Source organism: Procambarus clarkii, chromosome 28 (assembly GCF_040958095.1).
Source record: "Procambarus clarkii isolate CNS0578487 chromosome 28, FALCON_Pclarkii_2.0, whole genome shotgun sequence".
NCBI lineage: Eukaryota > Metazoa > Arthropoda > Malacostraca > Decapoda > Cambaridae > Procambarus > Procambarus clarkii.
In genome coordinates, this window is record NC_091177.1 from 3,505,774 (window position 1) to 3,530,970 (window position 25,197).

The following is a 25,197-nucleotide window of genomic DNA, read 5'->3' on the forward strand; positions in this document are numbered from 1 at the left end:
TGGTAGATAAGCTTGACTTTTATCACCAGAATCAAACTTTCTTGGAACGTAACCGACAACAGTTATCAAATTCTTGGGTATCTCTTTACTGATAAGGGAGAATAGAGGCCACTAGGTCAACTTTTTGACCTTCCACATGATGCAACCCACAACAGTTGCTTAAGTCGCAGGTACACGTTTACAGCTAGATGGCATATATAGACATAGATGCATCAGATGAAAGGAAACGTGTCGAACCCTGGATGGTTGTGACCCAATGTCGCAGACTACTGCGCTACCGTACTCAACTTGGTGGTATGTGCAATTTGCCTAAAGGACGACACAGGTGCAGCTACAGGACTGGCTCAAACACCGTCTATGCCACATGCTGATGATAAATAAATAAATAAATAAATATAACTTTTTCAGTGTCAGAGTAGTTAATAATAAAGGGAATACATTAGGAAGAGAAGTGGTGGAGGATGACTCCATACACAGTTCAAATGTAGATATGACAAAGCTCAGGAACCTGTACACCAGTAGATTGACAGTTAAGAGGCGGGACCAAAGAGCCGAAGCTCAACCCCTCCTCCCACAAGCACAACTAGGTGAGTACAGGATCGGCAGATTAATTAATTGTTCCTATCTACCAAAATATATTTTGTAAATGTTTATTTTCTCAATTGACTTAGTTGCATATAGAAATAGTACGTGGACATAATAAAATAAAGATTTTATTATTATTTAAATAATTAGTATTTGCAAGTTTTGTTTATTTTGTTAAACTGTAATGAAGTGATGTGGTGTGGTGGATGTGAAGGATGCGGCCGCGTGTTCACCCATCAGGAGAGTGTAAACAACAGCTCCCAGAGACTCTCCTCACCTCCTCCAATATGGTGAGATTTTAATAGTTTATTGGCTGATTTATGTGTGTGTGTAGTGTGCTTAAAGTAGTCTGCCAAAATTAGCTATAATAAATCTTTTCAATCATGGTTAAAATACTAAGTGCATGGTTTCTCTTATTATTTAGGAATTGGTAGAATTGAAACAATAATTCATTGTGTTAGGGGACAGGCAGTCAATGTATATATGCATATGTATTTTTGGGTATATATATTTTTGGATGTAGATTTATTAATAAAGTTTTAAGATTATATTTAAAAAGAAACGTGCCATACTATGTTTTATTTCAGTGGAATGAGACTCATTTGCTAAGTAAAGTTTTATTTGGAAAAAATGGAAATGCAGTATTTTCTTGTTATGTGTTGCTTTTATTCGGTTTGATTTCCCATTGCATAACTTGAGTAGGGTTCTGAAAGGAAATCAAATCTAGTTATTGCTTACCTAACCTAAAATATTTCCAACTTTCTCCTAGCTGCTCATGATTTTCGGAATAATTAGGTATCCAAGCCTAGAGACCGCCTCATTCAAAAAGACATACAGCACCTGCTTGGGAAAACGCTCAACACAGATACAAAAATCATCCCAGAACTAATTCAACTCTCATACCAGAAATGGTTGAGAGCCACAGGGCTAACAATATTGCAAACCAGACATGACAGGACAGATCTCATCAAGATCTTTAAAATACTGAACAAGTTCGAGGATATTAATCCAAACCACTTTTTGAAAATGGCAAACGTAACACACACAAGGGACAGCTCAACAAGCTACAATGTAGGACAGAAAACAAGATCTTGTAAACTTATAAACCCATGAAACGGCCTACCCAATGAAGCTGTAAATGTTAAGACATTGCTACAGTTCAAAATCCAGCTGGAACAAATCCTTGGGGGTAGTAGGGGGACCTTTTACAAGCTGCTGGTTTCCTGTCTCCATTGACATCACTGAAGAGATAGGTAAATTCAGGTAAGGTATGGTTAGAATAAAAATAGTTGGAATGATGGCAGTACATTTGTGGACTTTCTAGACATGTTAGGTAAGGCTGGGGTAAAATACTTTTGGTTAGGTAAAGGCTACCTTTTTTTAGTACAGTATTTAGTAAAATATACTCCTTTGCCCAAAACACTGTGGGTATTACTGGCTTTAGGCATAGCTCTATCTCTATCTAGAAATCCAACCTTCTGTTTATACAGTAACTCATTTTGTATGTATGTCCCGGTAGTACAGCTGAGTTCGTTCTCGATGCACAGTCGAGAATTCCGGGTTCAAATCCTGGGTGGGACAGAAATGGTTAGGCACATATCCTTTCACCTAATAGCAAGTAGGTACTCAGGAGTTAGTCATCTTGTTGTGGGGTTGCATCCTGGGTGGGGTCAGTAATTCGACCCTGGGGCGGAAGGGGGGAGGACCTCGATAAAAAGCCTAATTTGTATAAATACACTCTGGCTTCCAGTCCCCCGACTCGGTGATTTATATTATTGTATGTACGTTTACCTGAATAACAATTATTATTATTGTTATAATTATTATTATTATACTGTATATGAGTATAGTATATAGGCTTATATATACAGTTACTTTACCAACTATGTAACCACAGTAACTTAACCAATGTATTGTCTAATGTATGAATAAAATATGACTAAAGTATATAGGCCTATACCTCATTACTTAGGTTTTTTGAATGGTTCTCAACATTTATAAATGTACTTTTGTGTACTGTAGTACTGTACGTACTTGTCTTTTTCAGCCAAAATCTAAGAAAACTCGGAAGTTTGCTATCATGAAGAGAATGATCAGCTTAAATGACCCAAGACTGTATGTATCACATTCTGTATTTTTTTGTTGCTAAAGTTGACAGACATAAGTACAGTAGTCATAAAACTTTGACAGAAATCTTTTGAGTTTAATGTTTACTGATGATACTGCAATGTGGAAATCCTTAATACTGTAAATTCTTTATTGAAGGGTTTATTATACAGTATTTTCATATCTTTATCAAGATTTATGTGATGGTTTTGAACAAGTTAAGTAATTATTTATCAGTAAAGTGCAATTTGACATGGCATCTTAATTAAAGGGAATGCAGTGGTTTGCAGCTTTATCTTTGTTCTGTAAATGCCATATATTTACTTATGTCATGTTTAGTGTTGCTGTCAAGTAATTTTTCATTTGTTCAATTGAGAAAATGATGTTTAATATTCTCTGAATTGTTTTTTTCTTTTACTCAATATAAATCAAGATTGCAAGATAATATTTTAAACAATTTGTTGATTTCTTCTTAAATAAAAAATGTACAGGTTCTTTTCTTTTCAGGAAAGAGGAGGACCGAAGAACCAAAAAGCAAAAAATCCCTGATCCTCACGAACATAAGATCAATGAAGCGTAAGATACTCTATTTTTCGGATAATGTTATTGCCAGTTTTATGTTATGCCAATACCATTCTTAAGAATTTGCTATACACTAATGTGTTTGTTTGTAGATCATTTGTGGATTATTTTGTGAGCTGTGGATTAGATTATGGCAGTGAAGAAGCTGGTAGAAAAGGATGTGAGCCATATTGTACTAGGTTTGTTTGGCCATAGCAACATTTAGGGAGGTGATAGAAATATTCTTTAGTGTGGTGAAGAGATTTTATGAAGGAAGTAGAGCATGTGAGTGTTTAGAGTGAATGGTTTGATAAAAATGTAGGATTCTGTCATGGTTGCATGTTGGTTCTGTGGTTGTTCAATGTGCATATGGGTAATCTTTAGAAAAGTCAAAGCTAAAGTAAAAGAGAAGGCTCTACGGTTCGAGTATGATGGGAATAAATGCCATTTACCAAATATAATGTATGCATCATGAGACCTATCCAATATGTAATCCTCCACCTACATGTTCCATTTCCATCACTCTAGCCCCTTTTATTTAACTCTTGAATATCTTTCTTACAAATCAAACTCTAGTCATCCTTCCAGATATCCAAGCCACTTTAGAATATTTATTTTCGCTCACTACTTCCCTACACCCCACATCTTCCATATGCTCCTCTTTCTTATTCGTCACCCATAGATAGATTCATGTACTATACAGGGGGAATGACAGTCTGGCACTCCCACCACAAGTATCTTATCAAAGTTCAAAGCAGGGATACAAAGGTGTTAAAGAGGCATTTGAGAAAGGGCTGAATGCAGTACAAAATAACCCAAAAAAATGTATTTGAATATGAATAAAAGACCTTCCAAACCCTCACTTGGCTTCACATCTGACCACTAAATGAGGACACTTGGCAAAGGAAACAAGATAGAAAGCACCCGATGGTAAAGTACTCGATACCAAACCCCCATGCAGCTTCTTCCTAAATCTGAAGCTACAGTTCATAGGTCAAGGCACCTAAAGAAGTAAGATCATCTTCAAAATAATGAGTAGTCTGTGAGAAAACACCAACAAACGACAACTGAGACTGCCAGCAGTGAAATACCAGTGTACAAGTCCTGACCTTAGCACTGTGTTCATAAACGGCCTTCCAAGATAAAGGCTTGAACATGGTGGTCAACAAAAAGTGATTCTTCCTTTGAATGAAAATCTTGCTTAATTGAACATTAAGCGAGACTTTCATGCTCTTACTGTGGGGAAAAAGTCAGTATATCGGTAACTCATAGCAATTAAACTTGAAATTAATTAATTAATTAAAAATATAGATTAAAATAAATTCAGACTAAAAAATTTCAAAATTCAAATTTTAAATCTTCATTTACTGCAAACTAATATTAATTAAAACATTGAACTCGAAGGTAAATAAGAAAATGTTACTGGCAAAGACAAACATAAAACATCATGTAACTCAAGACAAAGCAATCATGAAAATTAATAAGTCTATTCATAGATTGAATATTTAAATTTGAGAGCAAGCAAATGATTCTATTGAGGAAGGTTCTTTTTCATATTGACTCAAAACTCTATGTACATGAATAAAAAAAATTAAATTCTTCTATGCAATAGGATGTATTAAAATTGTTTTGCTTGTAGTCCACAGTTTTCTTCAGCTCTTTTCTTTGAGTACAACACGCAATTGGGTCCACCTTACCACATACTTATCGATACCAACTTCATCAATTTTGCTATCAAGAACAAAGTCGATATTGTCAAAGTAAGTACAGTGCTGTATTTGTGGTGTTTTGTAAAAGCTAGTATAATATTTTAATTTACAATATAATGTTCAATCACTGTCATAAATCATTATAGCAATTAAACCCATAGCTTGAGTTTTATTTACTGTTTTATATTCTTTACTAACCTGTTGTCCGAGCTGTTGCATTTGGTTGCCCTTTCAGATAAAATTCTGGTGTTGATAAACCAGAATTGTGAACAGTCATAATGTCATTCTGGCCTGGTGGCACAGGGAGAGTTTAAATATCTACTACAGGCTCTTACTAAGGTATTTGAGGGAGGTCACTGGATCCAGACAGAATTACAAATAGTGCAGTTTTCTGGGAACTGGTCTGATTTCCATTTAATCCTCCTTGGTGTCTGATTCAGGTAACTTTTCTCCCAATGCAGTTTAAAATTTAGTTCTTATTTTCCACTGCAGATGTAGAGGAACCAACTTCCAGAACGTATTCTCAGTTAAAGCTTCATGCATCTCCAGCACTAGAAGATTTGTAACTTTTTACTTAGGGAACAGCATGTTGGTAGTGTAATGCTCAAAAGAGGAGTGCTTTGCTTTTCCTTCTATAGTGTTGAAAACTAACCATAGTCTCTTCTGGCATCTCAGGGTATTTAGTTTTTTCCTTGGCCCACATTCAGGTGTGTTGAATGTGTTGGTGGATGGTTTTTTCGCTTTTGTCTCATTTGGACGGAGGCCTCGTACAAGAGACTTTGCAGCCCATTCAGCCTTCCTCAGGGTGAACCTTTTTGCACCTTAAATGACCTTGGAGTGTATACTTGAAAATCTCTGTTGACACTGGGGGCCATAATATTGCCCTGCCTTAACTACACAATTTCAATCTATTTACAGCAACTTTTACCTTACAATACATTCAAATGTGATAGATCGGGAAGGTAGTTTTTTGCATTTACCTAGAGCTAGAATTTTATTTGGTTAAAGTTCCAGGTTATGCTAATACAATACCATATATTGACTTCTCTTTATATAACATGATGATTGTCCAGAATGGACTGAAACTTTCCTAATAAACCTTTCTGAAGGTCACTTTCCTTTATTTTCAGACGGATGAGTTGGGTGTCTTGCTAATACAATATTAAAATTAATACAATTTGTAATCTTCAGGGAATGATGGACTGTCTTTATGCCAAGTGCATTCCTTGTGTTACTGAATGTGTTAGAGGAGAATTGGAACGCATGGGAGAAAAGTATCGCTTGGCATTAAAAGTTATCAAAGACCCACGCTTTGAGAACTTGCCTTGTCTTCACAAAGGAATATATGCTGATGACTGTCTTGTTCAGCGTGTAACACAGGTGAGGCTCTAATGTACACACAATCTTTTATGCAGGCAACCATTTTAACTCATAAGTCTTAAAAAAAGTGTATATTTCGAATACTTTAGAATTGGGGTGAAGTGACAGATAGTACATAATATTGCATGCCATGTATTTATAGCACAATAATTCGTATTGTTCTAACTGAAATGCTGAAAAGTTAATGTACAGTAGCTTATCGGGGTTCCTAGAAAAAGATAGCATTCAGCACAGTAAATTAAGTTTTACATTCTTAAATCTATTATACTGTATATGGATTTTATATTGATAATGTTAATTATTATATATTGATAATACTAGGTACAGTATTATCAATATAAATATTATGTGACTAGCCTTTCTTTCCTTAGCAATAACTCATGTTTCCCAACCCATGTACTGAAAATGCAAGATTTTTAATTTGAATTCGGTAATCTAAAAGTGTTTTCCATTTTGTTTCTTCATGCAGCATAAATGTTATATTGTGGCAACTTGTGATAAAGACCTAAGAGAAGAATCCGCAAGATTCCTGGTGTTCCTATCATGAGTGTCGGCCAACACAAGTAAGTCGAAGTCACAGTACATACCACCCACCAGAAGTTGTCAGTGTCTTAAGCTTCGTGAGTTGCATGCCTTTAACTAGAGCAGTAATGAAGATTATCAACTTATTTTTTGAAGGTTAAAGTAGTTGCCACACTGAGAACACAAAAATTATATATACTAGTACATACTTGTCTTTTATATGTAAGACACTTGCAGGTATATTTCTTCACTTTTTGAGGCTTGTATCTGATATTACTAATCTTTGTTCCCTAATTTATTAACGTCTCGTAATACCAAAGTAAATGATTAAGAAAGAGCATATCTCTTCCCAGTTGTGTTGGAGGGTGATCCAGCAAGTGCTCACTAATGCAGCAGTGCAGCTCTATCACTGTTAAAAGTTGGATTTAATGCTGTTAATTAACCCTTAGGCTATAAATGTTGCTCAGATGCCTAATATGGTGAATAGATCCATACTCTGGCTAGCATGCAACATAGTCTTCTTGGCTTGGTACCTTCTTTTTATAATAGTTATATTGTTATATAAGTAAGTTATATTGCAATTTATTTTGCAGGTTTGTCATTGAAAGAATGCCAGATGCACCTCAAATGTAGCGACCACCAGAGGCTCTACATTGTGTGTGTGGCTAAAGTTCTTCACTACAGTCACTGAAGAATTGGGTTATTCTAGCCGAGATGTTGGACACAATGCATACAAACTGTGTTTGCTGGGTACAACACCTTCCCCATCTGCCCGAGACATAAGGTGGTCTGGTGCTGCTGCTGCCGAAGAAAATACATTCCAAAGATCTCTCTCTTGATTCGAAGATGTGTGACCATCATCTTATTATGGCAGAGATCTTGGATCCAGTAACATTGACAGCCAATTAATAATTTATGTAATTATAGCCTGGACTCTTTAAACCTACCCATCAGTAGTACAGTAATTACTACAGTACTGATGTTGATATCCAGCTGACCCAATTTTATACTCTAATGTGACAAAGGTTCTATATATGATATATATGTACTATTAGAAATTTATTCTGCATATCTATGTATTGAAGTTTGTTTACCGTTGCAACAGCAGTGTGTATACAATTTAAAGCATTTTACAGTATATAGATTTCATTACATAATGAATATAATTTGCTTTAATTTGCCCAAAACATTGTTGGTGATCAAAATATATCGAATTCTGAAGGAATAGTCCTGCCATAAGGCGACTTCTACTCAAGCTGTTGAAATGTATTAAATAGAAATAGATGTTGTTGACCATTATATTTACATTAGTCATTGTTTACACTAAGGATCTAGTATGTCTGAAGCAATCATGTCACAACAGTGTTGTAGTGGTAAAACCGGTCATCAGAGGCTGATGTAGAAACTGGAAGTTTGTAAAATCCAGTGCCGAATTAAGTTCTACTGCAGAGTCCCTTATGTTCCAGCATATTCTTTTAAAGATTACTTCACACACATTGATAATGAACTATTTTTCAAAGGCTCATGGTCTATAAATCTAAATCATCTTCATTGACGATTTTAAGCTGGAAGAAGAATTTTTAGCATCACACGAACTTGCCCTCCTAACCTATATACTGTATTTCATGTATAAGAAAGGACAGTAGGTGTCTCGCTGGCTCCTGGCTGGGGGTTTTCACTGTATTGGTAATATAATTTTAGGGGCAGACCTATATATTTTCTTCGCTGAATTAGAATATTTAAAAATTTGTTGTGCAAATGAAAGCCTTTTTAATGGTTTGGAGTTATTGTCTACATGATCACAATGACAATAATGCTAGAAATAATAATTATATATTTTATTGTATAACATTATACATAATGCAGTACAGTATAAACACAATAGTTCATGCCTATAACATTTTCCTAAAATTTACAAGAATTGTGAACTTCCATTTTTAGCCAACTTTGCAAAAACTCCTGACCTGCTGCACCATCTGGAAATAAGACAGCCACACAATAAATGGCATGTGTACCATTTATGAGCCATGAACTTTGCTTATACTTTTTCAGTTTCAGTAACACGCCGTCAAAGTAATTTAGACTGCAGCATCTATGTTTTAAGCAGGCCTTGTAATTTAATAATTGAACTCTGGTAATGCCTGTACAATACTGTGTATCCAAATTGGTGTCTACAGCAGATTAACATTACTATATTTAATTTAACAAAATTGTAAAAGGTGGCTGGGTGAAATGTGTGTACATAAACTTTCCACCATAAAAACTTTTCACCATAAAAGTGAAGAAATAAGCACACGATACATGTATGCTTGTCCAGCTCCATGTAACTGGAAACAAACTAAATATGAAAGAGGCATGAAAGTAGATTTACTCTGAACAATCAAACATGGTTTCTTTAATATAATATTTTACTATGAAGCATTCCAAGATGTTTGAATCATGGCTAGTGTTGGTACAAAGAAAAAAAAAAATTATTATTAATTCAGCAGAAGAGTGAATGGTATATACCAGGAGGAGAGCAAGAGGCAGCATTACTACCAGAGGAGACAGCGGTCGTCACCACGGTTCATGGCAGAACCTGCTGGACAGTTCCACACATTGCTGAACTCTTCATCATTGGAGAGTGGACCTAGGATACGGAATCTGCCCGGGGAGTGAGGGTCTGTAGCCAGCTGAGTCAGCACCACCTGGGCTGTCTTGTGCTCACACCACACCTGGAGTATGTTTATAATTTAGTACTTACTACAAAAGTTACTCTAGCCTCAGGATGTGCCATGATATTAACATTTGCTCTTCAAGTGTGAAAAGTCTATCTGCTTGTCTGTCCATCGATTAGTTATCATGCCTAAGTTATATGTTTAGAAAAAGATTGGGTATAAACAAGATGGATTACTCTAATAGCATAGAAGAATTGAATTTCCACAATTAAAAAGTGCCCGAGTGTCCCAGAGGAAACAGTGGCTTCCAACTGAAAGGTATGTACAACTGAAATAATCTTCATTACATGAACATAATTTAGGAACAGGAATATGCATTTTGCAATCTTACAAAATATGATACTGTACCCTAATAATGATAACAAATAATCATTACTCACATTAGCAAAGCCAAGGTAGAAGAGATGGTCTGGGGAGAATTCATCAAGGCCTGGAAGCCTAGCTTCCTCCCCATAGCGCTCCACATAGAGCTGGTAGGCTCTATAGGCTTCCCGGATCCCACCATTGTCTGCTATGTTCTCCCCTTCTGTCTGGTACCCATTTATCTGGGTATCAGGCAAATAATTGTCTGGATTAGAATAGGCAAATAATTGTAACATGTTTATTAGATGAGTGAGATCTTAATTTTTTTATCTGAAGTTGTCACCAGCATACACTCTACCCGTCTCCAAAAATGGAAACCAGTCTGTTTGAATTACTGAGGTCCCACTAGCCTATGACTGACCTTTCTGAGGATGCAACCCACAACAGTTTTTCTGACTTCCAGGTACAGTTCTTATTTACTGCTAGGTGAACAGAGGCAACACACGTAAGGAAACTGATATACATCTTGCCCTGCCTGAAAATTGAACCTGGGACCATTCAGTTGAGAATTGGCAGTACTAACCACTGTGCTATGGGTCATATCCTCATACAGTATTTGCACACGCGCACACACACTCAAATAAGAGAAAAGAATGTTACCGATATATTTAGTCCAACTTCGGACAACTCGGGAGGAATGTAGGCATTATACTGATCGACATAGCACTGTGCTCGTTCATTATAGGCCTGGATGGTGGCATTGCTCCACCACTCCTTCAGGTTTCCATACTTGTCAAACAGGCGACCTGAACAAGTAAAACCACTTACACTAATTTATCATCTAAAAGAATATTCAGGCTTCTTTACATAAAAAGTTTAGTATGTTTTCGAGATTCAGAAGAAATGCACGTTAAACCCACTCACTGAAGATAAATGGTATTGAAACGTTTATTATTCAGGAAAATAATTGATATAACAGTATAAAGAAAAGTTTAAGCGTTGTTCAAGGAAAACATTATGTGACTTACCCGAGTTGTCAAAGCCATGGGTCATTTCGTGGCCAATAACCATTCCAATGCCTCCATAGTTGAGGGCAGCAAGGGAATTATGAGCGTAGAATGGCGATTGCAGAATGCCGGCCAGAATAGCTGGAAAGGTAATATTATCATAGCAAGATGGGCAGGCGAGCCAAACATTGCTTTATGCAAATTTATAGTCAGTAAAAAGAGACTAGATGAGAGACTTGCACATGGAACTAGCTAATGATTACTATTTTACCAACTAATAGTGCTAAAAGCAAAAGCTGCCAATGCAAATTATTACACACTGATGGTGTTTTCCTGAGGGTTGTAAAAAGCGTTGACCACTGTTGGCGGGAAGAGGAACCTGGCGAGGAAGAAACAAGGCATCAGGAATGTCATTAAATCTTCTACTATGCAACGTTTTCTTCTGTTAGGTATTATGTGATATGAAAAATTATGGTTTCCAAATTATAATGCAGATTGTGTGCCCGACTTTCATATATTATTTACTTACGAATGTTCAGGAGTTTCTCGTAGTGATGCCAGGGAATGGAAATCATACCATGCTCCAATGTTTATCAAATTCTGCACCTGCTTATCGTTTACGATCACCAGCTGAAGATGGGAACCATAAAAAGTTAGAGACTTGAGTAAACCAGCAATTACTGCACAAGATGAAATTTCCCAGTCCCCATCTACTTGTATTACCTTAATCCTTGTCACTCCATCTCATTCTATTCCTTCATCTCCTATGCCTTTACCTTTGTCTCCTTGACCTTTTACTCTTTCCTGCCTCCTCCTACTCCCCCTTTTGTTCTTCCTGAACTTCCACTGCTTTTCACTTACCTACCACCATCATTCATCCCCCATTATTCTCTTAACATTTATTTTCACCTTCCTCTCCTGTATATTCTTTCCTCTCCTTTCAGTACCCTCACTCATCCCCACCTTCCTTTTTTTTCTCTATCTCATCCTCCTCCTCACATCATTCTTTGTGTTCTCCAACATCTTCCACTTCTTCAGTCTGCTAGATAGTTTAACAGAGACTGCAATAGGTCAGAGTATCCAAGAAGAGGGGATGTTGGCAAGACGTGAAAAGAATGCAGACTTTCCCAAGAGTACTGATCCTTTTATATTCAAGTGTATCCTTGTTGACTCCCTCTTGTAAATCCCCCCCATTAATCTGTATTCCAGCTGACAGTATAGTGAACAGGTGTACTATTTTCATCATGCATGATACAGAACAGTATTATTTGCAGTCAGTACTGACATCCTCATATGCCAGAGTGAGCTGAGCATCATCCATGATCCAGTCAGGGTAGGCGACAAAGGGATCAATTGCTTCCAGCTTCTCCTTAGCCACTACCAAATCCTCTGACATCATCCAGGTGTTTTCGTCCAGGAGAGAGAGGTACGCTGCTCGGATGTCCTCCACCATCTCTGTTGTCTGAGGAGGAATAGGAGGCAGGCTATAACAAATGCTCGCATGTGTTGGCAGACAGACCTTCACATCAATCACCATAAACACTACCTTACCTCTGGCTTCACTGTGCTGGCCATGAACTGGTCGACATATTCTCTGGAAAGTGCAAAGCCCAAGTTATAATTGGTTTGGTCCATGCAGTGCTGCGATCGCGGTGGTAACTCTTGCAGGCCGTACAGGTCATGGTAGAACTGCAGTGATACGTTCCTCATGGCATAAGTGGTCTCCTCTTGGAGTTCGTACAGCCACCACCAACCAATGGCATTTGCTGTCCATGGAGAGAAAGACATTATTTTCATATATGAACTATAACGAATGGGCAACTTACCTAAATTTACCCGAGGTCGCCACCCTTAGTGGCCTCGACGAAGACACGAAGCTGGTGGCATGTGAAAGATCTCCTCATTGTTCCTGAGAATTTTATCCAGCTAAATTTTACCTAGATTTAGCAGATCAGCAATTCTATGGATATATATAACCTTATGGGTGAAAAAAAGCATCTACTGCCTTATATCCTACATTGTGGCTTGTTGAGCTTGAAGTTATTACCCCTTGTATGTATTACATTTGGCATTTTAAAGAAATGATCTAGATTAATATCGTCCATCTTGTTACCGTATTTTAAAAGGTCTTGTTGAGATCAACTGTGTTATATCTGGTTTAAATTGTTAGTCCTCTGGCCCTCAACAGTTCCCAATATGAACTATTTATGGGATTTACTTATGGAATGATATTTTTGTTGCTCTGTTCAACTTTCTCCAAAACAGATATATGGCCTGAAGATGAGGTCTCCATGCTTAGATACAGTATGTAATTCAAATTGGGGGGGGGAGGCTCACCAGAGACTGGTATAGTTGAATTAATATTGACTTTTCCTTGAAGTCAAAGGTTCTTTTAATTATTCCTAAGGTCTAGTTGGATTTGTAAATGTAGCGCCCATTTGTTTAGCAACTTTCAATGACTGGTGGATCCTAAATCTTAGGTCTGTTTATTCATTAATCTGTTGCATGGTAGTGTTTTTGATATGATGGTTGTAATGTTCATTCTTCTGCCCTACATGCAACATCTTGTATTTTCAGTACTGAATAGCATTTGCCAGTCTGACCATTTGTGGAGTTCATATTGATATCTTTGCAAGGGGTCAATATTGTTTTTTTGCTTTCTACTTTACCATAGATCTTAATGTCATCAGGAAATCTGGAGATGTTTGTAACATTCTCATAGGTACACAAGGAAATCATACTAACGTGATATATCACTGAGAAAACCAATTGGAGCAATGCAGAGGATTCGAACCTTTGATCTAGGTAAGACATACTTTGCCCAGAGGCCATGACATAGGTGGACAGCTTGGGAGTACCTAGGTCAAGAGTTCGAATCCTCTGCAGTGCTCCAATTGATTTTTTCATTCTCAAATGTCATTGATGTATATGACAAAAAGGGTTGGACCCAATATGGAACCTTGTAATGAATACTCAGTTCACTACATTTTTCAAGTCACATTCATTTCCTTTTAGGACAACGCCTTGCTTTTCTGTTTTACTCATTTTTTTATCCATTCTAGTAGTTTACCATTTATTCCATGTGCTTGCAATTTTCCTTGCCAGTCTTTCATATAATATCTTATCAACATCTTCAGAGAAGACCTTGTGTGTTGCATCTACTGATAGTCCATTATCTAAATAGCTGATTACTTTCCCAAAAAGTGAGCAGGTTAGTAACACAGGATTTATTTTTAACAAAGTCATGTGTTAATTTTACTAGATTGTGCACCGAGATGATGAATATTCCCTCCCTTGAGATTCTCTCCAAGCTCCTTTAGCTTTAAGAGAATCCAAGTACTGTACAGTATTCTGCCAAGGTCTTTTTGCCTTTTTTGAAGATAGGGTGAAATATTTCCAGTCTAGGAGGACTTTCCCTTGCTCCAAAGATTTTTGAATAGGAGTTTCAGTAGTAAACACAGTTCATCGGCCAGTTCCTTAACGATTTTGGATCGAATTCTGTCCGCACCTGGAGCTATAGACGACTTTAATTTGTCAATGCTTTTCCCGATTGTTTAAGACGTTGTGAGGATATTCCTTAATTCATTCTCTTCCCTTGTTTCACGCATGTGTTTGGGTATTGGTATGTTGTGTAATGTTTCTATTGTGAACACTATAGTATAGTGTTCATTCATAGTGTTGAATGCCTATTCATCCTCTTTGTATCATCTTTCAAGAGTCCTACCAATTCTTTTGTCTTGTTTTACTTTCTATATACGGAAAGCATTAAAGGACTTGGGAGTTTACAGTTTACCATGACTAAGCTGGCACAACATCAGCTGTTTTGTTAATGAACTAACAAGGAGGTGTAAAAGTTTGAGTTGCTCCATCTCTGTGTTTTCCATACCTTATGTCATTCAGTATAAGTGGAATATCTCTGTATCTGTCTCTACAGAACACAAAACAATGTATATAAGTTGTATAAGTTTAGATTTAGGACAGACCAGTGTAAATACCGGTTTGGAAACAGGGATGTAGATTTATGGAACAAATTACCAGGTATCATAATAGGCGTTGGATCCCTGGACTGTTTCAAGTGTAGGTTAGACATTACATGTGAGTTTAGGTTAATATAAATAGAAGCCGGCTTATTTAGGCTAATAGGCCTTTTGCAGCATAATTCATTATTATACCATACCATAAAGAACTCACCAAGAGTCCTGGTGTCAGTAGCAGCAAGGAGGTTACTGAAGTCACTGAAGAAGTTACCCTTGAAGGAGATGACAGGTTCGTCGGAGGTGATAGTGACTCCGGGGGCAGTAAACATCTCCTTCACGAACGCCAACCAGTCAAACTGATAACCAAATATCAATGAAAAATATTAATTTACTCACCTCTTTTTGCAGTAAAATTTTAATTAATCGTACTACTATTTGTATATGTATATATTTAATTTATATCCATTTTGATATTTATTATAATGTCTATATTCATCATTGTGAAATACTGTACATAAAAAGACAAAACTCAATCAGATCAGGAAATCAGATCAGCCAAAAGAAAATATGAAAGAAAACTTCAGAAATATGAAAGAAAACAGCCCACACCCACCCACTGGGTGGGTGTGGGCTGCAGGACAAGTCGGTGATAGTTATATGCAACTATATAGTTCTCAACAAATGTAAATTGTTTAGCTTAGAGACTGTTGCGAGTCTCTGTTGTGAGACTGGACTCAAGACTGAGTCTTGGACTCATTATACTCTAAAATACGATATATATATATATATATATATATATATATATATATATATATATATATATATATATATATATATATATATATATATATATATATATATGCGAACAAGCCTGAATGGTCCCCAGAACATATGCAACTGAAAACTCACACCCCAGAAGTGACTCGAACCCATACTCCCAGAAGCAACGCATCTGGTATGTACAAGACGCCTTAATCCACTTGACCATCACGACCGGACATAATGAGGTGATAGCCGAGGCTATTTGAACCACCCCACCGCCGGCACTCGGATAGTTATCTTGGGCATAGCATTTTACCAAATCACCTCATTCTTTGGGGCAACACGTGAGGAACACAAATGCGAACAAGCCTGAATGGTCCCCAGGACATATGCAACTGAAAACTCACACCCCAGAAGTGACTCGAACCCATACTCCCAGAAGCAACGCATCTGGTATGTACAAGACGCCTTAATCCACTTGACCATCACGACCGGACATAATGAGGTGATAGCCGAGGCTATTTGAACCACCCCACCGCCGGCACTCGGATAGTTATCTTGGGCATAGCATTTTACCAAATCACCTCATTCTTTGGGGCAACACGTGAGGAACACAAATGCGAACAAGCCTGAATGGTCCCCAGGACATATGCAACTGAAAACTCACACTTTGGTAATTTGGTAAAATGCTATGCCCAAGATAACTATCCGAGTGCCGGCGGTGGGGTGGTTCAAATAGCCTCGGCTATCACCTCATTATGTCCGGTCGTGATGGTCAAGTGGATTAAGGCGTCTTGTACATACCAGATGCGTTGCTTCTGGGAGTATGGGTTCGAGTCACTTCTGGGGTGTGAGTTTTCAGTTGCATATGTCCTGGGGACCATTCAGGCTTGTTCGCATTTGTGTTCCTCACGTGTTGCCCCAAAGAATGAGGTGATTTGGTAAAATGCTATGCCCAAGATAACTATCCGAGTGCCGGCGGTGGGGTGGTTCAAATAGCCTCGGCTATCACCTCATTATGTCCGGTCGTGATGGTCAAGTGGATTAAGGCGTCTTGTACATACCAGATGCGTTGCTTCTGGGAGTATGGGTTCGAGTCACTTCTGGGGTGTGAGTTTTCAGTTGCATATGTCCTGGGGACCATTCAGGCTTGTTCGCATTTGTGTTCCTCACGTGTTGCCCCAAAGAATGAGGTGATTTGGTAAAATGCTATGCCCAAGATAACTATCCGAGTGCCGGCGGTGGGGTGGTTCAAATAGCCTCGGCTATCACCTCATTATGTCCGGTCGTGATGGTCAAGTGGATTAAGGCGTCTTGTACATACCAGATGCGTTGCTTCTGGGAGTATGGGTTCGAGTCACTTCTGGGGTGTGAGTTTTCAGTTGCATATGTCCTGGGGACCATTCAGGCTTGTTCGCATTTGTGTTCCTCACGTGTTGCCCCAAAGAATGAGGTGATTTGGTAAAATGCTATGCCCAAGATAACTATCCGAGTGCCGGCGGTGGGGTGGTTCAAATAGCCTCGGCTATCACCTCATTATGTCCGGTCGTGATGGTCAAGTGGATTAAGGCGTCTTGTACATACCAGATGCGTTGCTTCTGGGAGTATGGGTTCGAGTCACTTCTGGGGTGTGAGTTTTCAGTTGCATATGTCCTGGGGACCATTCAGGCTTGTTCGCATTTGTGTTCCTCACGTGTTGCCCCAAAGAATGAGGTGATTTGGTAAAATGCTATGCCCAAGATAACTATCCGAGTGCCGGCGGTGGGGTGGTTCAAATAGCCTCGGCTATCACCTCATTATGTCCGGTCGTGATGGTCAAGTGGATTAAGGCGTCTTGTACATACCAGATGCGTTGCTTCTGGGAGTATGGGTTCGAGTCACTTTTGGGGTGTGAGTTTTCAGTTATATATATATATATATATATATATATATATATATAATAAATATGTAACGAACTTATCATGGCTAACTTGCTTCGCTAAGTTAATTTTGGGGTTCAAGTCCCTGAGCCCATTATGTGTGTCTTGTGACAGTTTCAACTACCGCCCAACGGATGGGTATGGGGTGCATAATAAAGGAACTAAACTATACAAAAAAAGAACTCATTTGCAAAGAAGTAACAAAAATATTTACAATATATTAGCACCAAGGAAAACATGCATCATATATATTATTAGAGTGGCACTGACCTCACCAGGAGTGCCAGCATCGGTGTCTGTCTGTACCCCGGTCAGGTCAGTCCTCCATATGGTGTTGGTGGTCTCGTTGACAGCCTTCAGCACCACCTGTCAAAGAACATCAGTCAAGTGCTCCACGCCCGCAAGGCACCTCATATACTTTTGAATTAAGACTTATATACGTATTACATAATCTTGACCTGTACAGAAAATAGTAACACATATAATCAAGATAATATAAACCTTAGAGAATGCAATCTCAAAGTCAACAACATCTTGGACTTGTTGCTGAATATCTTGATCAGTGACGGAGGAGCCCTTGTAGTCTCGGTAGAGCTTGGCTGCATCAGTCATGAGGCTGCTGTAAACTGTTATCAACCCTTCCACGTTGCTGGCCATCAGCGACACTCCTAGTGGCACCGTGCCTGTATCAATCTGCAACATCATTCACTTATTTTGGAGATCTGAACATTGTTATGGGGGGTTCTCTTCTTTTGATAAAATATTAAATTGCTATAGAAGTATTGATCTATTGAAATTACTTTGGGAGAGAACCTTATTTGTGATTTTTGTAGATAGACTTTAAACCTGCCCGAAACCCTATGTGTGCGCTAATGGCTTTACAAGAATTTAAGAACTATAAAGCCATTTTATAGCATAGCAAATAAAAGATATATGAATAATTAGACCAAAACTGGTGAAAATAAAGAGATTCATGTTAGATAACTGACATAGATGATATTGGTGAGGACGTTTTCTATGTCAAGGTCGACGCCCACAGAAACGAGAGGGAAGACTTCGAGCTGTCTAAGATTGTTGATGGCGGTGGAGAGGGTGAAGCCAGCGGGGTCCCAGTCAGCGTCCACCATGGGCCAGCCGCCCTGAGCTGCCAGCGGCGAGTCCAGAGGTGCCAAGCCTAAGCTATCCATTGTATCTGTGGGAAATGTCTTTAGATTACATTTTTGCTCTGTCTGATTACAGTCTGCTCCACCATCAATGTTTCCCATGTCCTCGTGCATACTCTCTCCACCCGACGAGGTCCCGCTTATGTCCAACTGTCTTTAATATCGTCATTCAACGTTTCTCGTGTGGTCATTCAGCTCTTTCATGTCATTGTCTCATTACCTTGTTCAATGTCCTTGGCCTCTACCATATGCTCTTTTTTGTGTCTCTTATCCACCTCCCTGCCCCCCCTTCCCCGATTCCTTTCCTCAGGCCGGCCACCTACCCGTGTCCATGCAGGAGTCGTAGTAGGTATGGATCATATGGATGGGCTCCGGGGCGTCTGGCACGGCTGGCGTTTCCAAGATGAGATGGAGACGCTTGTCTAGCTTGTCCGCCGCCTCGTCGAACGTGCCCGTCCTGGTATGATAATAATTGCGATATAAAAGAGACCGCCAGGAACAACAAGAGAGGGAGTGGGGGACGCAGGACGGCGAGTGGAAGAAAAGGTGTTACTGGTCCACAAGATGGGTATGGGGTGCACTAATAAATGAACTAAACTAACTGGTGATAATGTGACAACCGACGAGTAACGCGGGCCTCAGATTAACGATGGTTCTGGTTACCTGGGGCCAGATTCACGAAGCAGTTACGCAAGCACTTACGAGCCTGTACATCTTTTCTCAATCTTTGGCGGCTTTGTTTACAATTATTAAACAGTTAATGAGCTCTGAAGCACCAGGAGGCTGTTTATAACAATAACAGCAGTTGATTGGGAAGTTTTCATGCTTGTAAACTGTTTAATAAATGTAACCAAAGCCGTCAAAGATTGAGGAAAGATGTACACGTTCGTAAGTGCTTGCGTAACTGCTTCGTGAATCTGGCCCCTGGTTACAGCTGCCAACCTGTAGGACGTCGCCAGGAACACGACACCAAGTCCATCTTTCTATATCATGCACAACGTGCACAAACATGCAATATAGAAGTAATAGCAACTATAAGTGTATATTATCAATATATAGCAAAACAAAAATAATTTGCAATAGCAGTTAATATTACAAGAAATATTACAAGAGGCGGGAGAAGATGGAGACAGTAACAGTGGAATATTTAGGGAAAAGGCATCAACAAGAGCTATACTCACTCGCCAGACTCCGGGATGGGATGCTTGTCGACCCAGCCACCACAAGCGAACTGGTAGAAGTTATCACACGGGTTGGTCGTCAGGTCGAGGCTCTCAGAGATGCGTGTCGCTGTCGGGTGTGGGACGGATGAACATATTATGTAACACAAACATATAGAAAAGTGGTTTACGAACAATATAGTTTAAGGTTGCCCGAGTCGGTTTCAAAATAAACCATATTATGTATGTTTTCTACAAACATCCTAGAATTTTCATATTTTCCTGCTGCTGACTTGTTTCTGGACAGTAGGCTTGCCCAAATATAGTACCACATCGACAAGACAATTAAAGGTGTTTCGCCAGTTCCATTACTATTATCACAACACAAATGGACGTTAACAATGTATAATGGCCATCACCCCTCACCAGCCACTGCACACTCTGGCGTCTCGCACACCCTCACACCACCCTTCTGTCGAGTTGTCGGCAGACGCGTCGACTCCTTCCTCTTCTTCACTGGTGATTCCACGACGGTCTTGTCCCTCGCCTCCAGCAGCTCAGGTCGCCTTGGGCCGTCGTGTTCTCGAGGTACCAGAAGCGGCGCTGGCTCCTGCTGGGGGCGAGCAGGTTCAGATATTATCCCGCTCCTTCAAATAAACAAATCAATAACAAGATTATATTAAACGTGCATGTTATTTACTTTGGATTAAATTGATACTGGCAAATCCCAGGTTGAATTGTTTTTACCATGTCGTAGTGTAGTGGTCTAGGGTGAGTGCTTGGGAGTACCAAGTGTGCAGGTTCGAATCCTCCTCATGGCTCCTATCCCTATCCCCACCAATAACCACCCCTACTACCCACACCTTCTATAACCCCTACCTCTACCCCCGAAAATAATCACCACTACCCCATATCAGTAACTCCCTTAACCACTATGCTCTCGACGCCTACCTCTTTTGTCAAGGGCTGCATCTGTGTTACCCTGAGTGGCTTGGGTCGGTCGTGTTCCTGTGGCACCTCCAGGAGCACTGTCTCCTGAAGAAGGCATAAGAGGAGCAGGTTGGATCAGGACGCAGAACATTGGTATGATAATGATTACAACAATAGTGATAATAATATAGAGAGAATGGGAGGACTTACCTCCTGGAAGTCCGGGTGAGGTGGGTGTTGGGGCCCGGTGTACACAGGGTCCTGGACAAGTGGCTCACTCCTCCCTATGTACAGTGCCTCAGTCTTCTTGAGTGGTTCCTCCACCTGTGACACACTATAGTCAGACGTGTAGTCAAGTATGATACCATATAACTTTAAAATACTTTTGTTCTAAAAAAAAGCAGGAACCTCCTCTCACTCCTTCATGCTCTTCTATATTGGCATTACTCTACGGTAATTATGAGGAGAAAGCGCTACGCCAGTATATGACTGCACTGATAATAATAGCACCGGTTACGAGAGCTGACCAAGAACTAGTATGTTTCCATATAATCTCATAAATATTAAATATTGGTTTACTTTACTTCCACAAATTCAGGTTGATGGCTGTTGGTGTTAGGAGTGTCGTGCTGGGCACCGGCCTGGGCGTGTCTCTCCTCCCACGACTGATGGAGACGACCCATAACAACAATATACTATTCAATAAAAGTTTAGAAACCGCACATTGCTACAGGAACGAAATGCAACTCAAGCTTCCAAACTCTATAAAAGTGCAATTGTTGTTTTAAGATGAGTTTACCCAGTAAATGATTTATATTATATATACATGTATGCCCATATCTGTAAGCATATTAGTCTACCTGATGGAGGAGTATATATATATCTCGTTACCTGACGGAGGGAGCTGGAGACACCCAGCCCGCCCAGTCTGGGTGGGTCTACCTCATGCTGCTCCACTGAAGGAGCTTTTGGCGAGGCTGAGTTGCAGACGTGTTGGTGAAGTTGCAGACGTGTTGGTGAAGTGTTGGTGGAGTTGCAGACGTGTTGGTGGAGTTGCAGACGTGTTGGTGGAGTTAAAGAATACAAATAACATTTACAATTAATAATACAACAAATACAAATAAAATAATTGAACAAATAAAATAAGCTGTAACAAACAAAATTATACAGGAAATATGACAAAAATGTACTAGAAAAAGTTTCTAATACAGCATAATAAATAATTTCAAACAATAAAATATATATAGATTCTAGAGCTTGGCCTAAACCTCCAACATTCAATTAAATAATTTACACAAACCGAAAAAAAAATTCCAAAATTATTTGAAGGTGGTGATGCAATTAAGTTATGAGTGACACGCACCTGTGGAGACGATGGCGAGGACGGCAGCCGAGGCGACCACAGCGACCAGCCCCACGCCAGCCACCACGCCCCACCGTCCTCTCACACGCACCCACCCACGCCTGAGGGCAGCCACATGTTATATAGTGTTTTCCTAACTCAAAAAAAGGGGATTTATTATACTATACATTGTTATTGTCTCCTAGGGAGGCAGTGGCTGTATAAGCCATGTGTACCGGCAGTAGAGAAAGAGGAGGTACCTGGGAGGCTGAGGGTCGTCGAGCGTCACGTCCACAAACCCACCACCACTCCGCTCCTGTAGGGGCAGACGGAGAGAAGAGGTTTACATACAAACTTGTATGTTCCTTGTCTTGATTTTTTTTTTATTGTTGCCCCAGGAGGCACTTAGTTTATTGTGCACCTCATACTCATCCTGTGAGCGGTAGCGCAAAAGGTCTTTATCAGACCTTAACTTAGATTATTACATAAACAATTTCATCTATCCTTCACATTTGTCTTATCTTACTGTCTTGTCTTCCTTGTCTTATTGTCTTGTCTTCCTTGTTTTACTGTTTATTTTTCCTGTCTTCAACAAAAAATGCACAACAAAATATCTGGTGTTTATATACGAGCCACTACAGTACCTCGCCCTTGAGCTTATCACAACACTTGATCGCCCGAGAGATTACATCAAGAGACAGGAGATAAACATGGCATCTACGGTTGCATCTTCTCTCTAACATATCATTAATTTGATAAAGATGAGAAGTTAGCTAACGCTTAAAATATTTGGAAAATTGATTCCTTTGGAGGATCATTTTAACTTATTGTATTATTCACTCCAACATATAAATAGATTATATACCACTACGCCCCCTCACATTCACCGCACTTTACGGGTTTATAACATAACATTTCAATACAAAACAAATGAATACAACATATTCTAGCTCATATGAAACCGTGACAATACAACCAGTTGAAATCATGAAATAAATCAACTCTGCTACCTAAATATCAGTCGAACAGTGGCAACTCTGCCTCTAAAACCTACTGGTTGAGACTTCAGTAGATAACAGTTATCTATGTAGACTGTGTTACGGAGTCACCTGTTGCCTTGCTAACTTTGTCTCGTGACGTACACTCATATCTTAGTATGCCGTTCTTCACGAGGCTAATAGAAGGAATAATACTACGTGTATACTAGTTAAAATACAATTAGAAGGATGAACGACCTTCCTGCCGTGTTCTTTGTTAACCCGTCATTAATACTTGCATCGTTGTGCACACATCTAGACATCAAGGAAGTCAGGTTAAGTTTAGTGAATGTTTCAGTCCACGGAGATTGAGGAAGACCAGAAATAACTAATGCCAAAATGGAGGATACTGTGGAAAAATGTTAGTTATTACATTTAAATGATGTGACGTAATGCTCCATCTATTTTTGTCAAACACCAGCTTATTTTTGAGAGAAAATATTCGCTTGCTTCCATCCTTTGTGAATGTCTTGGCAACATTAAGATACTATAATTTACTTGGCTTTATTTATGAAATTGTAAATGACTTGTTTGGGTACCTTTACCGTACCTTTACATAACTTACGTTCTGTATTAAAATTATAGTTTAAATATTTAGTTTATTATATATTGACTTTATTTACCACTGTACGCGACGTGAAAATGGTCCAGAAAGGACCGAAACATCGTTATTTTCCCTATTTTCAGATGTTCGGTTTGGGTGTTTAATGAGTAGCCACGTTATTGTGATTATTGCCTGCATATACACAAATATTCAATATGACGTCGAGCTCAAATTCAAGGTTTAGCATATTGTTACATCTCCATGGTGTGGATTTAGCCTTTGTTCATTGTCAGCGGTCTAGAGGGAGTTGTCGTCTTTCAAGGCGCCAGAGTACAGAGTACAAATAGCAAGGCTTCATTAAAGATTACACAGTTTTACACATAACCGGGCCGTCATAGATATTGAAACACATGATGAATACAACAAAAAGAGGAAACTAACAGGAAAAATGGGGTGGTAGTCGAGGCGTCGGGGGAACCATGGGGTGGTAATAGAGGCGTCGGGGGAACCATGGGGGGGGTGGGGGGTGGTAGAGGCATCGGGGGAACCATGGGGTGGTAGTCGAGGCGTCGGGGAAACCATGGGGTGGTAGTAGAGGCGTCGGGGGAACCATAGGGTGGTAGTCGAGGCGTCGGGGGAACCATGGGGTGGTAATTGAGGCGTCGGGGGAACCATAGGGTGGTAATAGAGGCGTCGAGGGAACCATAGGGTGGTAGTCGAGGCGTCGGGGAACCATGGAGGTGGTAGTTGAGGCGTCGAGGGAAATATGGGGGTGGTAGTTGAGGAGTCGAGGGAAATATGGGGGGTGGTAGTTGAGTATTATGGAAACGTAACACCTTAAAAAAAAATTGGAACTCGAGAAAAGTCTAGGAGTTACGTCTAGCAGTATTAATGATCGATGTAAGGCAAGTAGGCTACATCATAATATCAACCAACAAACTCGCATTCAAGTTAAAAAAATATCTACTATATTATATTTAAAAAAATCGTCGAACCAAACACACCTTCAGATAGATAATGTCATTATTAATATAAAAAATATGGGAAAGTTCCTTGGCTTATACACAGACATGAGACTTAACTTCACTACACACATACAGCACATAACCGATAGCTAAAGTCTCTAAAACTGTTGGTCATTTCTTTTTAAAGACAGAGCGGTCTCCTCTGTTCTAATGTTCTAGTTTAGTAACTACAAATTTCGAAAACAATATCCAGAGACCTTAGACAGAAATAAATTGACATTAGAAAATGTCATAACTGACCTGAATCTCTATGTGTTCCCTGAGCGACGTCATCACTAAGAATGGTGACCATTTGAGCTGTGGAACAGTGGCCACTCCTCACACACACCGCCGCCTATCTCTTCTATCTCCTGTACCAAGTCGAGTTTTTTTATTCTCAAATTGATAATTTCACAGATGTGGGACGTTAATGTAGAACACTACGTTAACTCCTTTATTTTCGTGGGGG

The 25,197-nt window shown here is 39.3% G+C and overlaps 2 protein-coding genes across 3 annotated transcripts; one reads left to right on the plus strand and one right to left on the minus strand.

The window, feature by feature from the left end:
- The first annotated feature begins 769 nt into the window (after nt 1-769).
- On the plus strand, nt 770-8,747 carry Bka (FCF1 rRNA-processing protein Bka). The gene is given in 8 exon segments (XM_045737420.2): nt 770-875; nt 2,633-2,700; nt 3,199-3,267; nt 4,892-5,012; nt 6,153-6,341; nt 6,811-6,844; nt 6,847-6,904; nt 7,457-8,747. Coding segments are annotated over 8 exon segments (654 nt in total). The 5' UTR covers nt 770-800; the 3' UTR covers nt 7,497-8,747.
- Nucleotides 8,687-25,090, minus strand: LOC123755009 (neprilysin-1). Of its 2 annotated transcripts, none has more exons than XM_045737414.2 (22): nt 24,990-25,090; nt 22,404-22,459; nt 22,165-22,265; nt 21,693-21,778; nt 21,386-21,466; nt 21,012-21,125; nt 20,823-20,906; nt 20,298-20,481; nt 19,893-20,001; nt 19,035-19,168; nt 18,538-18,740; nt 18,050-18,241; nt 17,819-17,914; nt 15,082-15,223; nt 12,442-12,656; nt 12,176-12,352; nt 11,420-11,520; nt 11,211-11,269; nt 10,912-11,031; nt 10,544-10,689; nt 9,961-10,125; nt 8,687-9,577 (listed from the first exon to the last, which is right to left on the minus strand). In XM_045737414.2, the coding sequence occupies exons 1-22, from the start codon at nt 25,020-25,022 to the stop codon at nt 9,398-9,400; spliced, it is 2,778 nt and encodes a 925-aa protein (XP_045593370.2). In that variant the 5' UTR covers nt 25,023-25,090; the 3' UTR covers nt 8,687-9,397. The 2 variants fall into 2 exon arrangements, with proteins under 2 accessions (XP_045593370.2, XP_045593369.2); XM_045737413.2 differs by having other exon boundaries at nt 20,298-20,484.
- Between the last annotated feature and the right edge of the window lie 107 nt (nt 25,091-25,197).

Coding starts and splice junctions, on each gene's coding strand:
- LOC123755009 (XM_045737413.2), bottom strand. CDS start 25,022: ATGACGTCGCTCAGGGAACACATAGAGATTCAG. Junction 11,270..11,419: donor CGAGAAACTCCTGAACATTC/GTAAGTAAATAA, acceptor CTTCCTCGCCAG/GTTCCTCTTCCCGCCAACAG. Junction 10,690..10,911: donor CCATGGCTTTGACAACTCGG/GTAAGTCACATA, acceptor TTACTTGTTCAG/GTCGCCTGTTTGACAAGTAT.